The sequence below is a fragment of the Grammomys surdaster genome, unplaced genomic scaffold (genome assembly GCF_004785775.1).
Source record: "Grammomys surdaster isolate TR1022 unplaced genomic scaffold, NIH_TR_1.0 125167, whole genome shotgun sequence".
NCBI classification, from domain to species: domain Eukaryota; kingdom Metazoa; phylum Chordata; class Mammalia; order Rodentia; family Muridae; genus Grammomys; species Grammomys surdaster.
Window position 1 is genome coordinate 247,755 of NW_021620060.1, and position 20,082 is coordinate 267,836.

A 20,082-nucleotide genomic window follows, 5' to 3' on the forward strand; every position below is an offset into this window, starting at 1 on the left:
AGCAGGTGAGCTGTGACGAGTGCATTATCAGGGTCTCGATCCCTTTTATCTTAAGCTCTAATTATAATCTTAAATCATCCCACCTTCCTTGTTAAGGTACAGATTGCTATTAAAGATATATCATACATATGTGAAATATGTTGGGAAAACTGCATCTCTTGTGTGGTTAATTAACAAGAGAACTTGGGGCACCAATAAGCCAGAATATATTGATACTGCCATTAAAATTAGGAAAACTTACTGGGAGTTGTAGTCCGTTCTAAAGCTTTCCTTGGCAAGGAAGAGGGCTGAGTTGGTTGTCTCCTGGTACATTCTATGCTATGAAACAAGCCCAGACATGGGATCTTGCTTTCTAGACCTTAGAAACCTTTAGACCTTTCAGGAACATCTATTTATATTATGTCATCTTCTTTTCATTCCACGGAATATTGTTCTTGCTACATAATTTAAAAAAGTAACAAAACCAAGGGGACTTGGGTTGAGAATGTCTCTAGTTACCCAGTTAGTTCCTTGGTTCCATCCTCCAAAATAGACTCATTTCTGCTTCACTTGACCACTTGGGGAGTTGGAGTTAATAGATGAACAGTGAATTTACTCATTGACAGTTTTGTGATGTCTTCATAGTAACTAAGCCAGAGTCTGCAGTGAATAGGACCTGGCTTCCACTTCGAGACTGCTCCACTAGGTGTTTTTACTCAGCAGTTTCTGAGACTTCCACCCACACTCTCTTAAGCTCTGTTCTGCTATGGCTTTCCTCTATAGGAAGTACTGATGCCTTTGGACAGTCAGATCTGAGCTCAAACCCCTGAACCAGCTCACTCAGGTGCAATTCTAAGATTACAAGGCAGAGAGCTGTACCCTTATCTATTGACTTGCTTATTTCCTTTGTCAAAAAAAAAAAGTCCTATTGGGCATCCCAGGGTGACTTGAAACTTACAGCAATCCTCCTTCTACCTCATGAGTGCCAGGATTACAGGTACACACCACCGTACCGTGGATATGCCCTTATTTATAACCGAAGGAGAATTCTTTTTTTAACTTGTTCAGCAGACAACAGCCATCTCAGATTGACATTTGTAACAGAAAACTCTTGCCAGTTGGTGGTGTTGAGCAGCTCAATACAGTGAATGTCCTGTTCACCCTGGAAATGAAAATGCTGCATTGGAACTGGGCACACAGTCCACAGGGTTTGTCCTTTAAGCTGCTGGAGACATTTAAGATCCTTATTTTGCTTTTGGAATGACCTAGAGAGGCCCTTGGTGCAGAGTAAAGCTCATCAAATATTGACTTGGTCTGGGGAGCTGAGAGGTCCACAAGGCACAGGGCCTTTACACTTCACACTGTGGAGTACCTGTTCCTTGTACGCATATCTGAAAGCTTTGAGCTTTTCAGTTTTCTGACTCTCTCACTAGAAGGTATAAATTTATCTTTTTAGTCTGTGATATTTCTTAAGAAAACAAACCAAACCTCCGAACTCTGGAAGATTGGAGAAGCAAGCCATCCAGTTGTTTGAGAGAGTGAGCTTTTCTTCTTGCTGTCCCTAGAAGGTGTTACTTCTTCCTCCTCCTTGGGACTGCCTTTTCCTCACTGAAGAAATCTCCTTGGAGGAAGGGAGGAGAGGGGTTGAGGTAGAAAACACAGCTAGGGCTGTAACTCTCATATGATCTCAGTTGCACAGATATCTTTCAAGGTGTTTTGTTTTGTTTCATGTTGGGGTGAGGACAAGTCTTACACAGAGCTGCTAGCCAATGTGAAGGCTTCTCATGCTTCATCATTGTCTAAAAGCCATGAGGAAATAATTGTGTGTAGCCTTTTCAAATAATTTCTCTTGTCATTTTCCCTTCCATTCCTAATGAATATCTGGAAATGATGTAAAAGGAACAATTAATAAACCCAAAAGCCCAAATGTAAAAGGTAAATACCTGAGTGATGGCTTTCTTGCCTTTCTTTTCAAAGTGTCATGAGCTGTACCTTTGGAGTGCCTGGCTTCATGTGACACTGTGTGCATGGATCACTGCTGGAACAGAAGTTCTGTCTGGTCTCACGGTGTGCCTCTGTGCTCTGTGTCTTTCCCTACTCTATAACATGTGGCTTTACTACAAGTGTGTCTGTCACCTATAACGGTCATTGTGTGAGGGATGCTTATTTTCCTAGAGATCCATTAGTCTGAATAGCACATTTTCACAATTCCAAAACCACACAAAATTCAAAGGGCCTGAAAAATATGCCTGTTTCTCCTCATTTTTTAGAGCCTTTGGGTAGGCTGCTTTGCTAAGGCATCATGGATGAGGTTCCTGTCTCTAAATCAATGTTAAGTCAGCAGCTATGGAAGGTGTTTTGTTTTAAGGTTTTGTTGTTGTTGTTGTTTTTTGTCTTTTTGTCTCCTTTAGACCATTTTTTCCCTTCACTAAATCCCTCATTGAAAAGTAGCTTCAAAGAAAAGATGACATATTTAAGTGGTCTGCTTGTAAACTGTTGATAGGTTGATGATTAACTCCCTGGGTTAATGAAAAGTAGATTTTTTTTCTCTTATCAGGAAAAAAAAAGACTATAAACTATGGGAAATCATTTTGATGAACTTGGGCTTTTTCACTTTCATCCCTGCTTCCTGTGTACATATGACAGAGAACTGAAAAGAAGACAATACGGTTTTTAATGCTCAAAGGTAGCTAGAGCAGTAACTCAGGGTAAGGCGATGACGTCATACACCAACTATCAGAGTACAAGGAGAAGAAAGCACTTTTCATTGATGGTGCTTTCGATGCTATTGATACGCACACTTTCAAATAGTTAGCAGCAGCTATCCCAGGGCTGACTGTGGAAGTGAAAAAGACAAAGTTTGCACCATGACAAGGAGAAGGGGGCAAGCTATGGGAAGGATTGTTGACCCTGAATATTTTAAATAAGTAACTGGCAGACAAGAGACATTGGAGGAGGAGAAAGACAGAGATAAAGACTATAAAAAAGACATATGCAGCTTGCATCTGAACCAGATGAAACTATCACAGATACGATGAAATACACATTTCTCAATCCCAAATTCACTTGCTGTTTTGTGAATGTTCTGATATCTGAATGCTGTCAAGAGTGGTGACTGCCCTGTAACACTGGCATGGCACTAGGGATCATATTGCCTTCACTTAAACCTATTTCTAGAGGATTCAGAGCCTTTAATTGTGCTTCTGGTACCTGCGGAATGTGTGTAAGTGTATGTGCATGTCCTTTAGTGTGCTGATGTGATATTCTCAGCTATGCTGAGCTGTAAGGATGAGATTTAAGAGGTGCCAAGTGATCCCACTGACAGATAGGATCCCTCACATGACCACTTCTTTCAATGTCTTGCTCACGCTGAGCATGACATGGTTTCTTTGATCTTCCCGACTTCAGAATATGTGAGACCAGTGTCCAGATTTCATGTACAGATGTTTCTCATTGCTGGCTTGAGTCCATAGATTTGGGAGATTCTGAGCTTGATAAATGAGACATATTTACATATTTATGGATTTCTCCTTAGGTTATAATCACCAACAGATGAGTGAAGGACAAAGACAGAAACCTGAATTTTACAGCCGCACAGCATCTGAGTCAAACGTCTACTTGAATAGTTTCCATTACCCAGATCGCAGCTACAAGGACCAGGCCTATGACACACTGAGCCTGGACAGCTCTGATAGCATGGAGACCAGCATCTCTGCCTGTTCGCCAGACAATATATCTAGGTAAGACTTGGTGAAAATCACTTTATGGTTTCAAACATAAACTCATCAGTTTGAGATATAATGCATATTATAACCCCAAATTTCTGATATAAAATCTATAATGCAGAAGGGCCTGGGAATCATGGGGACCCTGGGAAGTCATACCCTCTCATCATATGATTTTTGCTGGCCATAGATGATATGGTCGACTTTCTCACTTCAAGTTCTTTATGTTTGGTTTCTGATTTACATTGTGCTTCAAGACTCAAGTTATCTCTATTGGTAAAGCCCAAATTCCATTTCTTCTTTTTTATTATTATTAATAATAAGGCAATGGTCATCAAAAACACAGAATTTCAAAAGCTTTTTTGGCCCTTTACTTTGGTAGAGAAAAAGCATTAGTTATTTTGTATATTAAAATGTGTACAAGGATTTAGGCACTCACACTTGTCTTTACATTTTGAGACAAGCAAAAGCACCACTATGAACTCAGGAGCAAACACATCTACATTATAAATTAGTGGTGGTAATTACCCTTTGCTAAAGCCTTGACCACAAGTGCCCGGGTGACTGGGTAGAGTGAAACCCAGGTCCAGCATTGCAGGCCCAGACACATCTGTCCCTCTTCTTTCAGCATTCCAGAATGAAGACCCCCAGCATACCTATAAAGTTAATTCTTAACATTTTTTCACAGTATGAGCACAGAGTCAGGGTTCTGGAATTCCGGAAAAAAGCAAGAGTGAGAACAGGAGTCATTATAAGAGGCTTCCAGAATATTCTCACACAAGGGAGCTCTAGAATTTAAGCAGAATGAGATCTTTGTAGATTTTGCCCTTATTTTCTAAGACTTAAAACATGCTTTTTTCTAAATTATGGGTCAAATGTTTTAAATTGTATTCTCTGAATACGTGTGTGTGTTTATGCATGTATATATAATATATTTTGATCACATTTACTCCACTAATCTTTTCCTTTTTTAAAAGATTTATTTATGTTATGTATACACTGTCTCTCTCTTCATGCATACCAGAAGAGGGCATCAGATCCCATTATAGATGGTTGAGAGCCACCATGTGGTCGCTGGGGATGATACTCAGAACCTCTGAGTCAGTGCTCTTAACTGCTACGCCATCTCTCCAGCCCTCCATTAATCTTTTATCCCGCCAACTACCTCTGAACCCCTTTCATTTCTGTGTAGCCAAGACCCGTTTTTTGTTTGTTTGTTTGTTTGTTTGTTTGTTTGTTTTGGCCCTTGTGTATAGTGACAGTGTAAATAACAATGCTGAAATAGCAAAGCCAGTGCCAGCTCCAGTCATTTTCTGGTTGTCCTAAAAAACGATGTTTCAACAAAAAAGTGAAGGCGAATGTGTCCACAACTCAGTAATTCTATCGCTCTACAAATGGCGTTTGGTGACATAATAAACCACAAAGCCAAGTTTGTGTCACTAGAATTTCAGGATGGAATTACTTACTGAATAGACTTATAATTTGGGGGTATTTTAATGCATAGTTTAAAAAGACTTCAGCACAGCAAAACAACAACAACAAAAGTTGTTTTAGTTCTTGCTTGTTCTCTGTACTAGTTTCAAGTCAGTCTTGAAGAAGGCACTTCCTTATAACACACGTTCTAAATATTCTGTGTTTCCCATGTGCTAGACTTCATCATGGTACTTTACAACATAAGAAGGCATACAAGTTTACCTTAGTATTAATATGCTTTTAAAAATAGTTTTCTCTTTAGATTTATTTATTTTATGAATATAAGTGTTTTGCCTGCATACATGTCTGCATTGTGTGGGTGCCTGGCACCTGTGGAGGCCCAAAGAGGGCATCAGATATCCAAGATTCACTGACAGATGTATACATAGTTAATTACAGTTATAGACAGGTGTCTCATGCGTGTTGGAAATTGAACCCAGGTCCTCTGGAGAGGCAAAAGAAACATGTAACCACTGAGCCATCCCTCTAGTCCATAAAATGCACTTTTTAAGGTAGTTAGTGGCACAAAAGTAAAATTCTTAATTATCTCTTTTTCACTTCAAATTCTACTTTTTGTTGACATGTTCTACTTTTTCAATTTTTTGACATTGGGAATAAATGCTTAGTGATATCTGACCACGAGCAGTCCTTACCAACGATGGCCAGCACTATAGGATCAGCCCTGGGTCAAACATCTATGGACAATAATGATGACTGTGCACAATGACTTACCTGGAATGACAACTCCATAGTAACATTGTATAGAGATCTAAGGGACAGGTGTGTCTCACAAGACACACACACAACCCAAAACTATGTACAGTGATGGACATGTTAACAAGCTTGGGTTTGGTAATCATTTTATAGTGCACATACATGTTATAGTATCACATTGTATACCATAAATATGTTCACTTGTCAGATACATACTCAATGAAGATGGGAATGAAAGACAAGTAAACAAACAAAACCACTAAATAATAAAAATCTAAATAAATATAAATTATATAAAATGTGACAAGTGGAGTGGACGGTGGTGAGTTTGTTTCTCCTGTGTGTAGGTGTCTGTGTCTGTGTGTGTGTGTGTGTGTGTGTGTGTGTGTGTGTGTGTGTGTGAGAGAGAGAGAGAGAGAGAGAGAGAGAGAGAGAGAGAGAGAGAGAGGAGAGACAGACAGACAGACAGTCAGACAGACTAGGAATAGAACCAACAGCTTCAAGTAGCCCAGGCAAGTGCTATACCATTCATCTATAGGCCAAAAGTCCTATTATTTTAATTCAGGGGTTTTTAAGAGCTGTGATTTAGTTGAGACATAAGCTGTATATGTGTGCTGTTGTGTGGTCCACAGCCATATAATGTCCTCAGCTTTCTCAGTTGGATCAGTGAAGTTCGTTCCCTTTTCGTCTATGAAGTTGAATACTGTCAATAAAAGCAACAAAGACTTTACGCATAAAAAAGGGTTTTTTTCCATGAATTCTTACTATGAAAAGAATACAACTTATGCTTTTGTATTTTGCCCAACAGCTAATGGAAAGAATAGAAGAAGAAAAAAAGAAGGAAAAAACACATCATTGTGTTCTGTTTCTGCTACTTGACCCCCACACACAGTGCACGGAGTTAGGCTTGTAAGATCCTCGTATCCCTTAGGCAGCTCCCTCTCTCACATCTGCTTCTGGTGGGACTGACAGTTCCCAGAAGAGCCGTGTGCTGTGTTACTGTAGTCCTTCCTGTCTTCACAAGCACTCTTAGGCCTAGATGTGAGGCATCTTAGGTTTGATTCTGCCAAAAGCAGTTGAGGAGGCTGAGTGTGGTGTCTCAGGTAGAGGTAAGAGGATAGTGAGTTCTAGGCCAGCTGGGCAATGTAGTGAGACTCTGTCTCAAAAGTGTTCATACAGGGCTAGGCAGAGAACTCAGTCCGTAATGTACTTGCCACACTAGCGTTAGGATCTGAGTTCGAGCCCTGGAACCAGTTTAAATAAATAATAAGTAGAAAGATGGATACATATAGGCATGGTGGCACAGGCCATTAAGATGTGAGTTCAATCCCTAGAGCCAGTTTAAATACATACATACATACATACATACATACATAATACATTCATACATACTTACATACATTCATTCATACATACATACATTCATACATACATACAATGCCAGCTATGGTGACATAGGCTTGCAGTCCATGTACGGGAGAGGCATAGACAGATCCCTGGGATTTAACTAATTAAAGTAGAGGGTTTCTGAAGAACAACACCCAAAGTCATCCTCTGGCTACTACACACATGTGCACACAGATCTACCCCACATGAACATATGTACACACATACACAAGTGTCCATGTACATATATTACTTAGTCATGTTTTACATGATATACTCTAATAACCCAAAGGACTCCAAATATTTACTTTTGCACCTATTTTTATGCATTTTCTATGAATGTGCCCCCTTGGCTGGACTCTGTGTTATGGGGATACAAACCTGGCCATTTTCAAGTCCACCTAGAAACAAGGTAGGTACTTGAGGGAGCAGGCACACTGGACCGGACATAGCAGGGCTCTAGAGACTGAGACATCAGGGTACATGACCTCTGGCCTAGACCCTGAGTGTTCTTTTAGCTCCCACTCATTTTGCTTTTGGTTTTGGTTTCCCTTCATAGTTGGTGTGATGTCTTTTCCAAGATGAACTTCTGTTTTTGAAGCTCTTGAATTCTTTGTGCAGTTTTAGCGCTAATATGACAGGTGAGAGTTTGAACAAACTGATCACCACTTACTCAGTGCAACTACACAAGTCACTTCTACATTGCTATCATTTAAAAAGTCAAATGCTCACACATGTAAAGGGACAGACTGCCCAACTGAAGACAGGGATTTCAGATGTCAGGCATCATTTATGTAGAGTGCAGTGACTATTTGAGAGGCAGTGACTGAAGGGCAGGCTCGTGTAGCTGTTAGTGTTAGATCGATGGCTGCACTTGGACACCGGCTTTGTAAGACTTACCTTTGCCTTACCTGTTTCTAACCGGCTTACACTGCCCTTGTCTCAAATGCCCCTTTTTGACTTCTACACTGAGATAAATACTGAGTCAGCTATGATTTTCAGAGATGAGTTGATTGGCCCCCAAAAGATCAAATGACTCATGAGGAATATATTTCAAATTATACATGCTTGAGTGTGACATATAACTTGACCCTAGTGTGTGTGTGTGTGTGTGTGTGTGTGTGTGAGAGAGAGAGAGAGAGAGAGAGAGAGACAGAGACAGAGACAGAGACAGAGAGAGAGACAGATTGATTTGATTGTGACTTGTAACTTCCATGTGTGAGTCTGATCAGGTGAACGATATGTGTTTTTAATATATTTTTTATTAATTCTTTGAGAATTTCACACATGCACACAATGTATTTTGATCCCATTCATCCTCCCCAACTCCTTTCCCTCAGCAAATATTCTTAAAAGGCTTTTTCTTCACTTCAGTGCCAGCACATCCAATATAGCCAGAATAGAAGAAATGGAGAGACTCTTGAAACAGGCGCATGCGGAGAAGACACGGCTGCTCGAGTCCAGGGTAAGATGGTCAGCTCCTTCTAGGAGCTGTGATGGACGTGGGGGAAGGGGCCCTGCCCTTGCCAGCAGCCATCTTTCAGGGGCCTTACTGAGTGCTGTGACCTTGGGAGCTGCTTGGCCTCTTTTCTTGTCCCAAAAGGAAATGTGCTAATAGGTGACGTCCAAGGTCCTTTACTGCACTTCTGTGCCCTGTAACTTCAGGCCTATTCCTGTGTCTCACACAGACTGAATGGATGCTCTCTACGGCCTCCCCTCCACCTGCGATGGCCAGTTGGATTTTTTTGTTTGTTGAAGGAATAGGGAAGAATGATATTTCTTCATGCATTCTCCTGTCCTTCCCAACTCATGCTGCCCATGCTATTGTGATATCCAAAACCCCCAAGGCATTGTGAGTCTATTTCAGGTCAGAATCAGAAGAACTTCCTTGGGACTCCCCCCTAAACGCCTTTGCATCCTGCCCTGAGGGCACCTCCTTTCCTTTTCCAACTTCCGACAAAACTTCCTCTGTGGCCCTCAGCCAGGAAACTGCACAGCAATAACAGGAGTTGGAAGGACCGGACTGAACCGGAAGCCTTCACCCAGGAGAGTCTTCCAGAAAACAGCCTAAGCTTCATGGCTTGTGACACATGACATTTGAAAAAGGAAGAACAAAATGGCTGGCTGTAGTCACAAGCCAAATTTTCTCTGAAGACTAATATTCCATTGTTGGTTGATTAGCTAATACATTAGATGACTCTGGGAGCTATGCAGAGGCTATGTATTTTAAGAAACCAGAATACGCGATGAAAGTTGTTTAAAGAGACTTGGGGTATTTATTTCTTGATCCCTTCAAGTATAATTGCCACAATTTAAAATAATTATGGTTCTATATAATGATAATTAGGAACGGGAAATGGAAGCCAGAAAACGAGCTCTAGAAGAAGAAAAAAGACGTCGGGAAATCCTGGAAAAACGACTGCAAGAAGAAACCAGCCAGAGGCAGAAGTTAATAGAAAAAGAAGTCAAAATAAGAGAGAAACAAAGGGCACAGGTTGGTCGATCCGTGTGGATGCGTAAGTGTAGGTTGCCCCCTGGTGGTCATTTTGTAGAAGACTTTACTTCTGTCTTGGAATACCTAGTGTTTGGCACACCGGTTAAGGAAAAGATGTTTCTAGGAAACTGCCATGGAACTACCCTAGCAGAGCAGAACTTTGCTCCACTCACATGTGATTCATATGTTCTACTTAAATGCTGGAGGGAAAGAGAGATTTCTACCCATTCTCTGGGACGGACATTTAAAGGAGAATGAATATGTTTTATCTAGCTTTGAAAAGGGGCATTGCAGTGATCATTAAAAACACACACAGCGATCCAGGTAGATGGCCTAGCAGTTAAGAGCACTTGCTGCTCTTCCAGAGTACTGGAATTTTGTTCCCAGCTAGCACTCAGATCTGGCAACTCACAACTGTCTGTACCTATAACTTCAGCTCCACAGAGTCTATGCCTTTTCCTGGACTCTTCTGGTACTGCACTCAGTTGCACATTTACACACACACACACACACACACACACACAAAAGGTAAAAATGTCTAATTAAAATGTTTTTAAGACTATGTACATAATATATATTGAGAGATGATACTTTAGAATATATGTACACATATATATGTATAGATAGTTTGTAATATATATACATTATATCTGTAAACATATATGCACATATATATATATATATATATATATATATATATATATATATATATTTCAAGTTATCATCTATATATACTCTGTATATATGTATACACACACATACATATATTCCAAACTAAAAGTGTTGATGAGGGGAAGAAGGAGGCAATCTCTAAAAGGGAACTTTCCAAAACAGGATAAATTTAAATCATACCAGCCCAGTTTCTTAATATACTGGTAGTATTTTTTTCCTTTTTCTAACCACATGTGTCCCCTTTCCTATACCAATCTGTAATACATGTTTCTTCAATAACAAAACTCAACTAAATTGATGAAAACCCTTTGTCCGGTTTAACTTTCTTTCTTGATCATCATAGATTTGAATCCCTATCCTTTCCATTATAGTTGTTTATATTGTGCATGTTTTCTGAGAATGAAGATATTAAAAATACTACATCATGAAAAGCTCACACCAGTTTTTATAGAAGTTGGCAGACTCTAAGGCAGAGCATCATTTCCCCCACCGTCTCCAGTTGCTGACTATTGGACAGCAACTAGCCACTGTCTTCAAAGCTGTATGTGTGGAGGGGCATTCGTAAGTCTATAGCAGCTGCCTTGCAGTGAAGGCAAAATACTGAGGAAAATTGGAAACTGAAATGGATCCTGACCTCTGCTAAACTCTGATTGGTGGTGAAGGCCATCCATGCATGTTTAATATCTAAAGCCAAAGCAAAGGGCAGAATTCTATTTTAATCTTGATTATAAGCTTTTCCTCCAACAATGTGATTAGATCATTTCCTGAGGGCAAAAGCGTGGAATTATTTAACAGAATGAGAGAGAGAGAGAGAGAGAGAGAGAGAGAGAGACAGAGACAGAGAGAGACAGAGTGACAGAGACAGAGACAGAATTTTGAAGCAGCACTCATGGTAGTCTGTGCTTCCCGGATGACCTTAACCTTGGTCCTCATCATTAATAAAACAAGACGTGTGCACCTCTGCTCCCCACGTTAGGTCTAGCATTGATTCTACCTGTCTGTTTATTTCAGCTTCTCTTTTCAAAGCGTGCATCTCTGCCTTAAATAGATACGCTGACATTTTTAACCCTGGGGGATCTTTTGGGGCTTGTACCTATCAAACAATGTCTGTCTAATTAGTCTGTCCAGATTACCTTAGGAAAACTGTTGTGTTACCATGAGAGAAGAGGACAGTTTCCTGGGGAGAATCCTGGTCTGCAAGGAGCAGCTGGGTGGCAGCATGCCTCATTCCCTGCATGGTTTACTGGCTGACTTCCTTAGTGTTGCATTTGAGAGGGCTTTTCGTTCTCACAGCTGCCCTTCTCAAGGAGTAGAATCAACAGGCCGACCTTTAGCCATGCCTTCTCTAATGTGGCATCCTACTTAAGAACTACCTGTTCTATAGTTTCCAGAGGATAAGTGTCTTGTTACCTTGTAATTACTTTGCATTTTAAAGCTTCGGCTCTGCCCTTCCTGCATCTAACATAATGCAATTTGGGGGATTTTTTTTAAAAAAAGAAAGAAAGAGTTTCACAATATAGACAAAATGTGCTTTGCATTCTTCCAGGCTCGTCCCCTGACTCGCTATCTGCCTGTCCGGAAGGAAGACTTCGACTTGCGGAGTCACGTGGAGACTGCAGGCCACAATATAGACACCTGTTTTCACGTGTCAATCACAGAGAAGACCTGCCGAGGATACCTCATCAAAATGGGTGGAAAAATTAAAACGTGGAAAAAACGCTGGTTTGTTTTTGACCGGAATAAACGAACATTTTCTTATTATGCAGGTAAATGATAGAAGAACAAATTGAAGTGATATATTCAAATCTGTTAAAAAAAAATAAAAGGAAATTGAAACTCATTATCTGAACCTTGACAATTTGGGAGGCTGAAGCAGGAGGATCATTTGAACCTACCAGTTTGCAACTAACCTAGACAACATGGTGAGATCCTATCTCAGAAAGAAAAAAAAAAGAAAAACAAGAAATAGAAACAGAAACACAGAGATAAAGAAAGGGGCTGATGTGTAAAATAAGTAAGGGCAATGATAACTTGATAGTCATATATTACTTTATATTCACATTATATAGTTGAATATGATATGAATTTCACTTTTTACAAACAGCAATCATGCAACTTTCAAAAGTATGAATCAATTCATTCTATTTCTGAAATAAACTAAAGTTCAAATATGTATTAAATGGAATACAGTTTTACATTAAATTACTGCCCTTTAAACCACAAAGCCATTAATATGTTGTTTGTTTTCTTTTACATTTGACCTATTTAAATTACACATAACCAAGTAGCCCTAGTTCCCAGTTGTCAAACTGTGGTTTGTAAGTTAGTCTTGATCTTTCAAGAGTAGAGAGCATAACACATCAGCAAACTAGGGAATAAGCAAGCATTCATTAAGTATTGAACAGACTTTGAGATTCTTAAATGCTTAACTGTGGGAAATGCATTCTACTGAATCTTATGAATACACAATGTGACTGGAGCACTTACTTAAATGCCTCTTGGGTGAGGCACAGTGGTACACAGCTGCAGTCTCCTCACTCAAGGATGAAAACAGACGAGCAATGAGTCTGAGACCAGCCTGGGCTATGCTACATAGTGAGAGACCCTGTCTCCAAACAACAAAATAAAGAAATGAGTTAGCATCTTATTTACACATGCATCAAATGTGAAATGTACATATTATAAGCATTAGTGTAGTCCAAGTCTCTTCTGCTGCTAAGGAAGGGTGGTATTACACCAATATGGGTTCTGGGAATTGAACCAAGGTCCTCTGGAAGAAGAGCCAGTACCATTGAGCCATCTCTCCAGCCCCAGGGTCTGGTTTCTTATCCAGTGTCTCTAATAAAGGTCTACAGTAGCAACCTTCAGTGCAATAGGAAAGATACCTGCTTCATAAGAAATCTAGTCTATCATCCATGGACATAAACACGTATCGTCCAACACATAAACACATTTGTGTAGCATGTTAGTCTTTATAGACAGCCTCACTCAGAATGTTCCAACAGAAAAGATTAAAACACTTAGAAGAGAGAGCATCTTGTTACTCCATGTTTCTCTCATCTGTGAGCCTGATTTCACTGTCCATCAGTCAGGTGTATGGTTCAGGGAATCTTACCAGCTTTCCAGAACCTCCCTCCCTCTAACGCATCCAAAGGCTGTTGCTAAACTGAAACTTTCAGTGGCTGATTTTCAATTTTATTTTAAATACAAAACTTTGGCATATTCAGGATCCTGATACCAAAACTGATGAGAAGGACATGCCTCCAGTTCTTGCATTCACATCAGAAGTGACTGAGCAGCGGAATAGCCTTGGGTGGATGCTGCCAGTTTGGCCCTGTTCACAGTTGTCTGTCATCAGGCCTGTGTGCTTGAGGCTAGCCCGGTCTACATAATGAGTTCTAGAACTGCCATGGCTTTATAAAGAGATCCAATCTCAAAATTAATTAATTAGTTAATTAAAAATATATAAAACATTGAACATATTCTTTGGCAGTTTCTTATATTGATAAGAGGTATCCTGATCACTCCTGCACTCACCCTTTCTTATCTCCTCCCAACCCCTGTTAGCCTCTTTATCCTCTACCAAGCTTCTTTCCACACTCATGTCTGTTTGTCTTATGACCCACTGAGTTTAACCTGAGCCCTCTGTGTGACTATAGGATTGGCATGTCCATTGGAGTCTGGGTTATTACACTAACCCTAGGTCATCTGAGGTCATTTAAATGCTAAGCAAATATTTTAATAAGGATCATCAATCCTTATGTGTTTGCCCACTCATCAGTGGTAATAAAGTTCTTAACACTCAACTGTCTTTGCAGATAAGCATGAGGCTAAATTAAAAGGAGTGATATACTTTCAAGCCATTGAAGAAGTGTATTATGATCACCTCAAGAATGCTAATAAGGTAAGTATCAATTTCCTATGTTTCTGAAACTTTTTTTTTTGGCACCTAGGACCCTTTACACTCCATGTAACTATTTTATTCTCAGCCCCCTTTCATGGTCTGTTTTTGAGAAAAGGTCTCACTATGTTGTCCAGACTGGCTTTGAACTTGCAATACTCCCGGCCTCCTGGGTAGTTGGTGTTATGAGCATGTGCAACTATGCCTGGTTAAATGCTGTGATTTGAATATGTTACTAAGTTAGGGGAAAAGTGACCTAGAGCTTGTGTTCTCACAATATGGATAAATTTGTGCAGAGCAATGCTGCAATTTCAAACTGAAAGTGTATTGAGTGACTGGTTGGTTTTCATGGTAGAGTCATGGTGAAGTAAGAAGACTTCTGGTGATAACTATTTTGGAGATGCTGAAAAGCTGTTCTACAAGCATTTTGAAAGGAACTACTTACTATATAATTAGGAAGGCAAGTCATAACTTATCTGGACCTTTAAAAGGCCAATAATAACCACAGCTATTCATTGAGTGTCTCCTATCAATCAGAACTTATGCCTTACCAACTAGTCGGTGAATCCATGAGCTCTGCATGAAATTGTGTGTCTAAAGGCCCAAAAGATGGTCCATCCTGGGGACGGTATACAAGGTCGAGTGTACTATTGTAGGGTAGCATAAGTGAGACCTTTATAAATTTCTGTCACCAGCAATTTTTAAAGCAAAAGAACCTTCAGATGTCTGTGTTAATGTTCAACTTTCAAAGTGTTTTTTGACATTCTCTTCTTGTTTTGAATTCCAGAGTCCTAATCCATTGCTCACCTTCAGCGTCAAGACCCACGACAGAATCTATTACATGGTGGCCCCTTCCCCGGAGGCCATGCGCATCTGGATGGATGTCATAGTGACTGGAGCAGAAGGATATACCCACTTCCTGTTGTAGTGAACTTTGTCCGTGGTCCACTTCAGGGAAGACTGCAATAGTCTCTTACAAGAATGAAGCCATATCCAGTCTCAGATGGAAAGGCTTAACATCCCTTTAGCTGTGTGCACTCAGAACTCTTTTTATACTGGGGAGCCTTTCATACAAAAGGAAGCAGGGCTCACAGTGATAGAACTGGAGCACCTACAACAAAAAACCAAAAAAACCCGAAACACTATTTTGATAAAAGCATCACTTAGATGCACACTATTTTTTATCAGCTGATGTTGGTTAAATGAACTGAACAGTTTACACAATGTCTGTAAATATGTACTTAGAAATTCAAGATTATTTTAGCACCCAGCTTATTGCCCTTGGTGATCACCTGCCTTCTCTGTAGGGAGTAGAATTTTATACAAGTAGACAAATAATGACTTAGAAGGCAACAGGTTTTAGACACTTTGCCTTAGTTTTTAAATACTGCACCCAAACCAAAGACTTGGCTTGACTCCTGTTTCACATCAGTGTTGCTACCTAAATCATCTTTAAAATGGAATTTTGATGTTAACTCTGTAGTATCTACCCCCCAACAAGCTACTGTGCCTATATAATAAACCACTTTCTTTAAAAAATAAAAAACAAAAAAACTTCGTGTTTTAAGAAAAGGCCATCTCAGACAACAGACCTCTGCAACATCAGGCAGTTTGAATCAAGGAGAATATTTAGTGGAGGGATCTTGTTCTGTTGAAGATTTGTCCATTCCTGGAGCTGAGAATGAATGCAACCAGCAGCAAGTTTCCTCCAGACTGCTGGATTCCTCTTGCTTATGAAGCAAACATATTATCTGCACCCTCGAGTGGCATCACTATGAAACCATCTCTGTTTCACTGAAATTCTGAGCAATTGAAATAGCTTTTTTCAAAAGACAACCAAAATTCAAATTAACATTCGCTATGCTCTATCTTTTTTTCCACGTGTCTTTACAAATAGCCTTTGTTTTTAGAGCTAATGTTTGTTGAATGCAATGACTTCGGGCAAGTCACTTTTATAATCATGTTTCCTGTGCCATTTGTGTGTGTGTGTGTGTGTGTTCTGTGTTTGTAAGTATGAACAAATTATTTCCTAAAACATGCCAAATGGATAGAAGTAGAAAACAGTGTTTAGAAATGTGTCCATAAAATTGTCACATGGGTACAATTTAAAAAAAAAAATAAAATAAAACTTACAGTGTACTTTTATACCTGTATACATGTTACCAAACATGTTACCAATAATAGGATTTTTTGCAACTGGATAATGCAAGGTTTTACTTGAATAATGAGGGAAAAAGATCATGACTGTAGGAGGGTTTTTTTTGTTGTTGTTGTTGTTTTTTGGTCTGTGAGTTTTGCAGAGGTTCCCCTTCAATGTTAATGATCTTAAACATTAAAATGCAATTGTTAAGATTCGGTTGCTTGATATAAAGATACAATTTATCTGTACTGTACTTTCTTCATAGGATTCTAAGGGTGTTCTAATCAATTTGCATGTCATTAATCTTTTAGATATGTATGTGTGTTAAATGTATGGAGTTTGGATTAAAGTGTTGACCTTATTCACATTTGAAACACACTCTCTCTCTTTCTTTGGGCAATCAGCTATCTTAACCTAACAGAGAGTGAATTAATCAGCAACAGTGAGTGGTAGACTCTATATAAAGATCGGTATGTGCTGACATTATGATTGGAAATTCATAAACTAAAATAATTGGAAGCATCTCTGGCTACATTGCTATTATTGACAAAATGAGGTGAACACTGGAAAACATTACCCATTATTCTTATATTTTTGTATAAATTAGTTACCACTGAGGTCTTCAAAGGATACCCTGCCTGGAAGAGAAGATGCTGTCATGCAAAGGAAACTCTGAGGCCTCATTTGGTGGGCACCTCTTTCTGTTTCTCAGAATGAGATGCTACCATCAAAAAAACAAAAACAAAACTTCTTTTCCTTTTGTATGCTGATGCAGGGAACAGTGCCTCAAAATGCCCTTACAGGAAACAACCCGTCCTACTTCAAGTCCATTACTGTCACAGAAAGCATTTTGACAGTGCACAAAGTCACCTAGATTCCGGATTTGTCTTGCTGGTAAGTGTGAACTGAGAAAGTAATCCATGAGCTACCCCTTTTCTGTGTGTATATACAATATTTTCTTCATTGTGGTAAGTTCCATGATTTTTAAAATGCTGCTACATATAAAGTAGATAAAATATCACAAGGAGATCCTCAAAAATAGAGTAAGACAGGGATGGAGGCTAACAATATTTGCAATTACCAAAGAGCTACAAGTACACATGTCCGCTGTACAAAGAGTGAGGTAGCAGTCACCGGAGGTCATCCCCTTTGTGAGTCAGTCCTCTGCATATCTATCCGCCCTGGTGAAGAACAGGCAAAATTATGTCACATTTGCTGTAGTGCATCCTGAAAGTGGCTGTCTCTATGGGACTGTGAAAACTCTCCCACTGGCCATGAATCATACCAATGACTTGAGTGACAGTGACAGAGGCAGAGGTAGCGAGGAAGTTTTACTGGCAGGCAGAAGAGAAGGCTTTTCTTCGGATTTGTGAGGCATCTTGTTTTAGCATATCCAAGTGGGTTTCTGGCTACCTCATGCAGTAACAAACTCTCTTAATGAGGTTTCAAAGCTGTCCACAGTCACTGGGAGTTTTGTAACTAAACAGGTCACACTGTTGTGATGTGTTCCTTAATGTTCTCTATTATTTTCAGGAAAAGAGGATGTTAGTTACCTTAGGAACAGGGCACAGAAAAGTGGCACTAAATCAAACTGATTTAAAAACAAAACAAAGACTTGCTAGTGCTAGAAGCAAATTGACCTATTCAATCAGATTTGGCCACATGCTTCCTGTATGAAAGACACAGCAGCTCTCAAGGAAAAGGTCTATTCTGTCTTTCTCCATCTAGCTTCTCCAGCGTGCTCTAACATTTCATGTTCTCAAGACTCCGAAGACCTGCCTGTCTCACTGAGCCTCCTCTTTGCTTTTATCTTTGGCACCAACGACTGTTCCCAAATCTCTAAAATGATGGTGTCTAAATTTGCTTCTGTCCTTGTGATAAATGGCATGACCAAAGGCAACTTAATGGAGGAAAGAGTTTATTTGGCTTACTGGTAACTGTTCATCACTGAGGAAAGACAAGGTAGAAATTCACTACAGAGGCTTGAAGCAGAGACCACCAAGGAATATTGCTTACTAACTTGTTTCCAGGCTCACATTCAGCAACACCTTATACAATCCAGGCCCAACAGTACTGCCCACAGTGGGCTAGGACCACCTACATCAATCAGCAATTAAGAAAATGCCCCCATAGATGTGCCTACAGGACAATCTAATGGATGTGGACAATTGTCCAACTGAGAATCCCTCCTTCCTAGGTGCTCAAGCTGACAAAACTAACCAAGACAAATAATGTGGTTTTACATAAAAACGTATTTTACAAAGTATAATAATTTCAAGCAGAATAGACAAGATAAAGGCCTATACTTAGTGAGACTTGAGGCCCCCAAAATTACTTTGAAAGATGTCAGAATCTGGAGACCCTAATATTACAATTTATTGAACTATTTTTCCATTGCTATTGATTTACCCCTCCCCACACACACCCCTTGCTTTTGTCTTTAAAAAACAGTGCTGTTGAAGGTAATACACAGCCTTATGAACTCATGTTTGAAGGGACTCTAGCCAGCACAGCATGGCAAATGTGGCTCTGAAAGTCCTCGACCTTCTCTCCCACTTCCCCTCCCTTGCTAGAAACTGTAGCCCCCAAGGTCTATTCCCTTATTTGGCCACTTCCTGCTAAAGCTGACTATCTAGTCTGGAAATCAAAGTATTTAAATCCAGGAATCAAAAGCCCCCTTGTGGCTGTCCTAATTAACCTGTCCAATCAAAATTAAACACCTCATCCTTACATGGGGTTTACCATTTAACCTTTATAAACTGCATGTTTTCTATGGGCCACGTCTGTCTTCTCTCTATCCAGAGGCAGTGCTATGTCCCCCTCTGGAACAAAAACCCCCTCTCTCCTCCCCATTTCTAGTCTTTGTCTTTTGCTCCCTGCCCTTAGTGTCTCCGGGGCAAATAAATCTCCTTTTTGTGTTAGGAACTTGGTCTTGTGGTGTCTTGAGCCAATACAGGTCCCTTCAGTGCTCTTTTTATTTAGGATAGTCATAAAGGGAATGATAGTTCAACGAGTACTGAAAATTACATGTATTATAATAAACATGGCCAGATTGCCTGACAAAAGTCTTTAGATTATCAACCATCAAAGAACCATATGTGAATGAGTGTTTTCAATATATTTGCTTGTGGCTGCTCCTTTGAATTTTCAGCAATCTGGTGAGTGGGAAAATGTTTTGTTGGGACCAAAGAATGTTTGATGCGACTCCAACGATGTGACTTTAAGATTAAGGTCGCTTCTTGGAAACCTGTCTCCCCCGCCCCGCCCCACCATACTGAAATGGAGCCATAGGGACTATGCAAGAAGCCTAGCAATTTTTGTTACAGGTTTTTGGGTCGTCCGGATGGTAACAGGGTTTCCCATCTAGGAACACTCAGTTTGACCCTGGCTCCTCTCCAACACTTCCGCAGTTTACTGAGAAGAAAACCGGCCAAGGCCGCCCAATGTCACAAGCCAAATGCCCTTTGGGGGACACAGAACAACTCAGCAGAGACAGCCGCACGCTAGAGAGGACCTTGCGCATGCGTCTCCGCGGGAGAAACAAATCCCACGTGATGCATGTTAGCAACCACCACCTTCCTGCGGACTGCGCGTGCGT

At 40.0% G+C, this 20,082-nt stretch overlaps 1 protein-coding gene across 7 annotated transcripts in view; it reads left to right on the top strand.

Annotated features, from left to right (window-relative positions):
- The window catches only part of Phldb2 (pleckstrin homology like domain family B member 2), a 214,867-nt gene extending 198,009 nt beyond the window's left edge, over positions 1-16,858 (top strand). For all 7 annotated transcript variants that reach the window (XM_028785217.1, XM_028785211.1, XM_028785210.1 and 4 more), the window contains 6 exons: positions 3,515-3,719; positions 8,652-8,742; positions 9,625-9,771; positions 11,990-12,209; positions 14,262-14,347; positions 15,132-16,858. In XM_028785217.1, the coding sequence (XP_028641050.1) occupies positions 3,515-3,719; positions 8,652-8,742; positions 9,625-9,771; positions 11,990-12,209; positions 14,262-14,347; positions 15,132-15,272 (890 nt within the window). In that variant the 3' untranslated portion in view covers positions 15,273-16,858. The remainder of the gene's footprint in view (positions 1-3,514; positions 3,720-8,651; positions 8,743-9,624; positions 9,772-11,989; positions 12,210-14,261; positions 14,348-15,131) is intronic.
- The last annotated feature ends 3,224 nt before the right edge of the window (positions 16,859-20,082 follow it).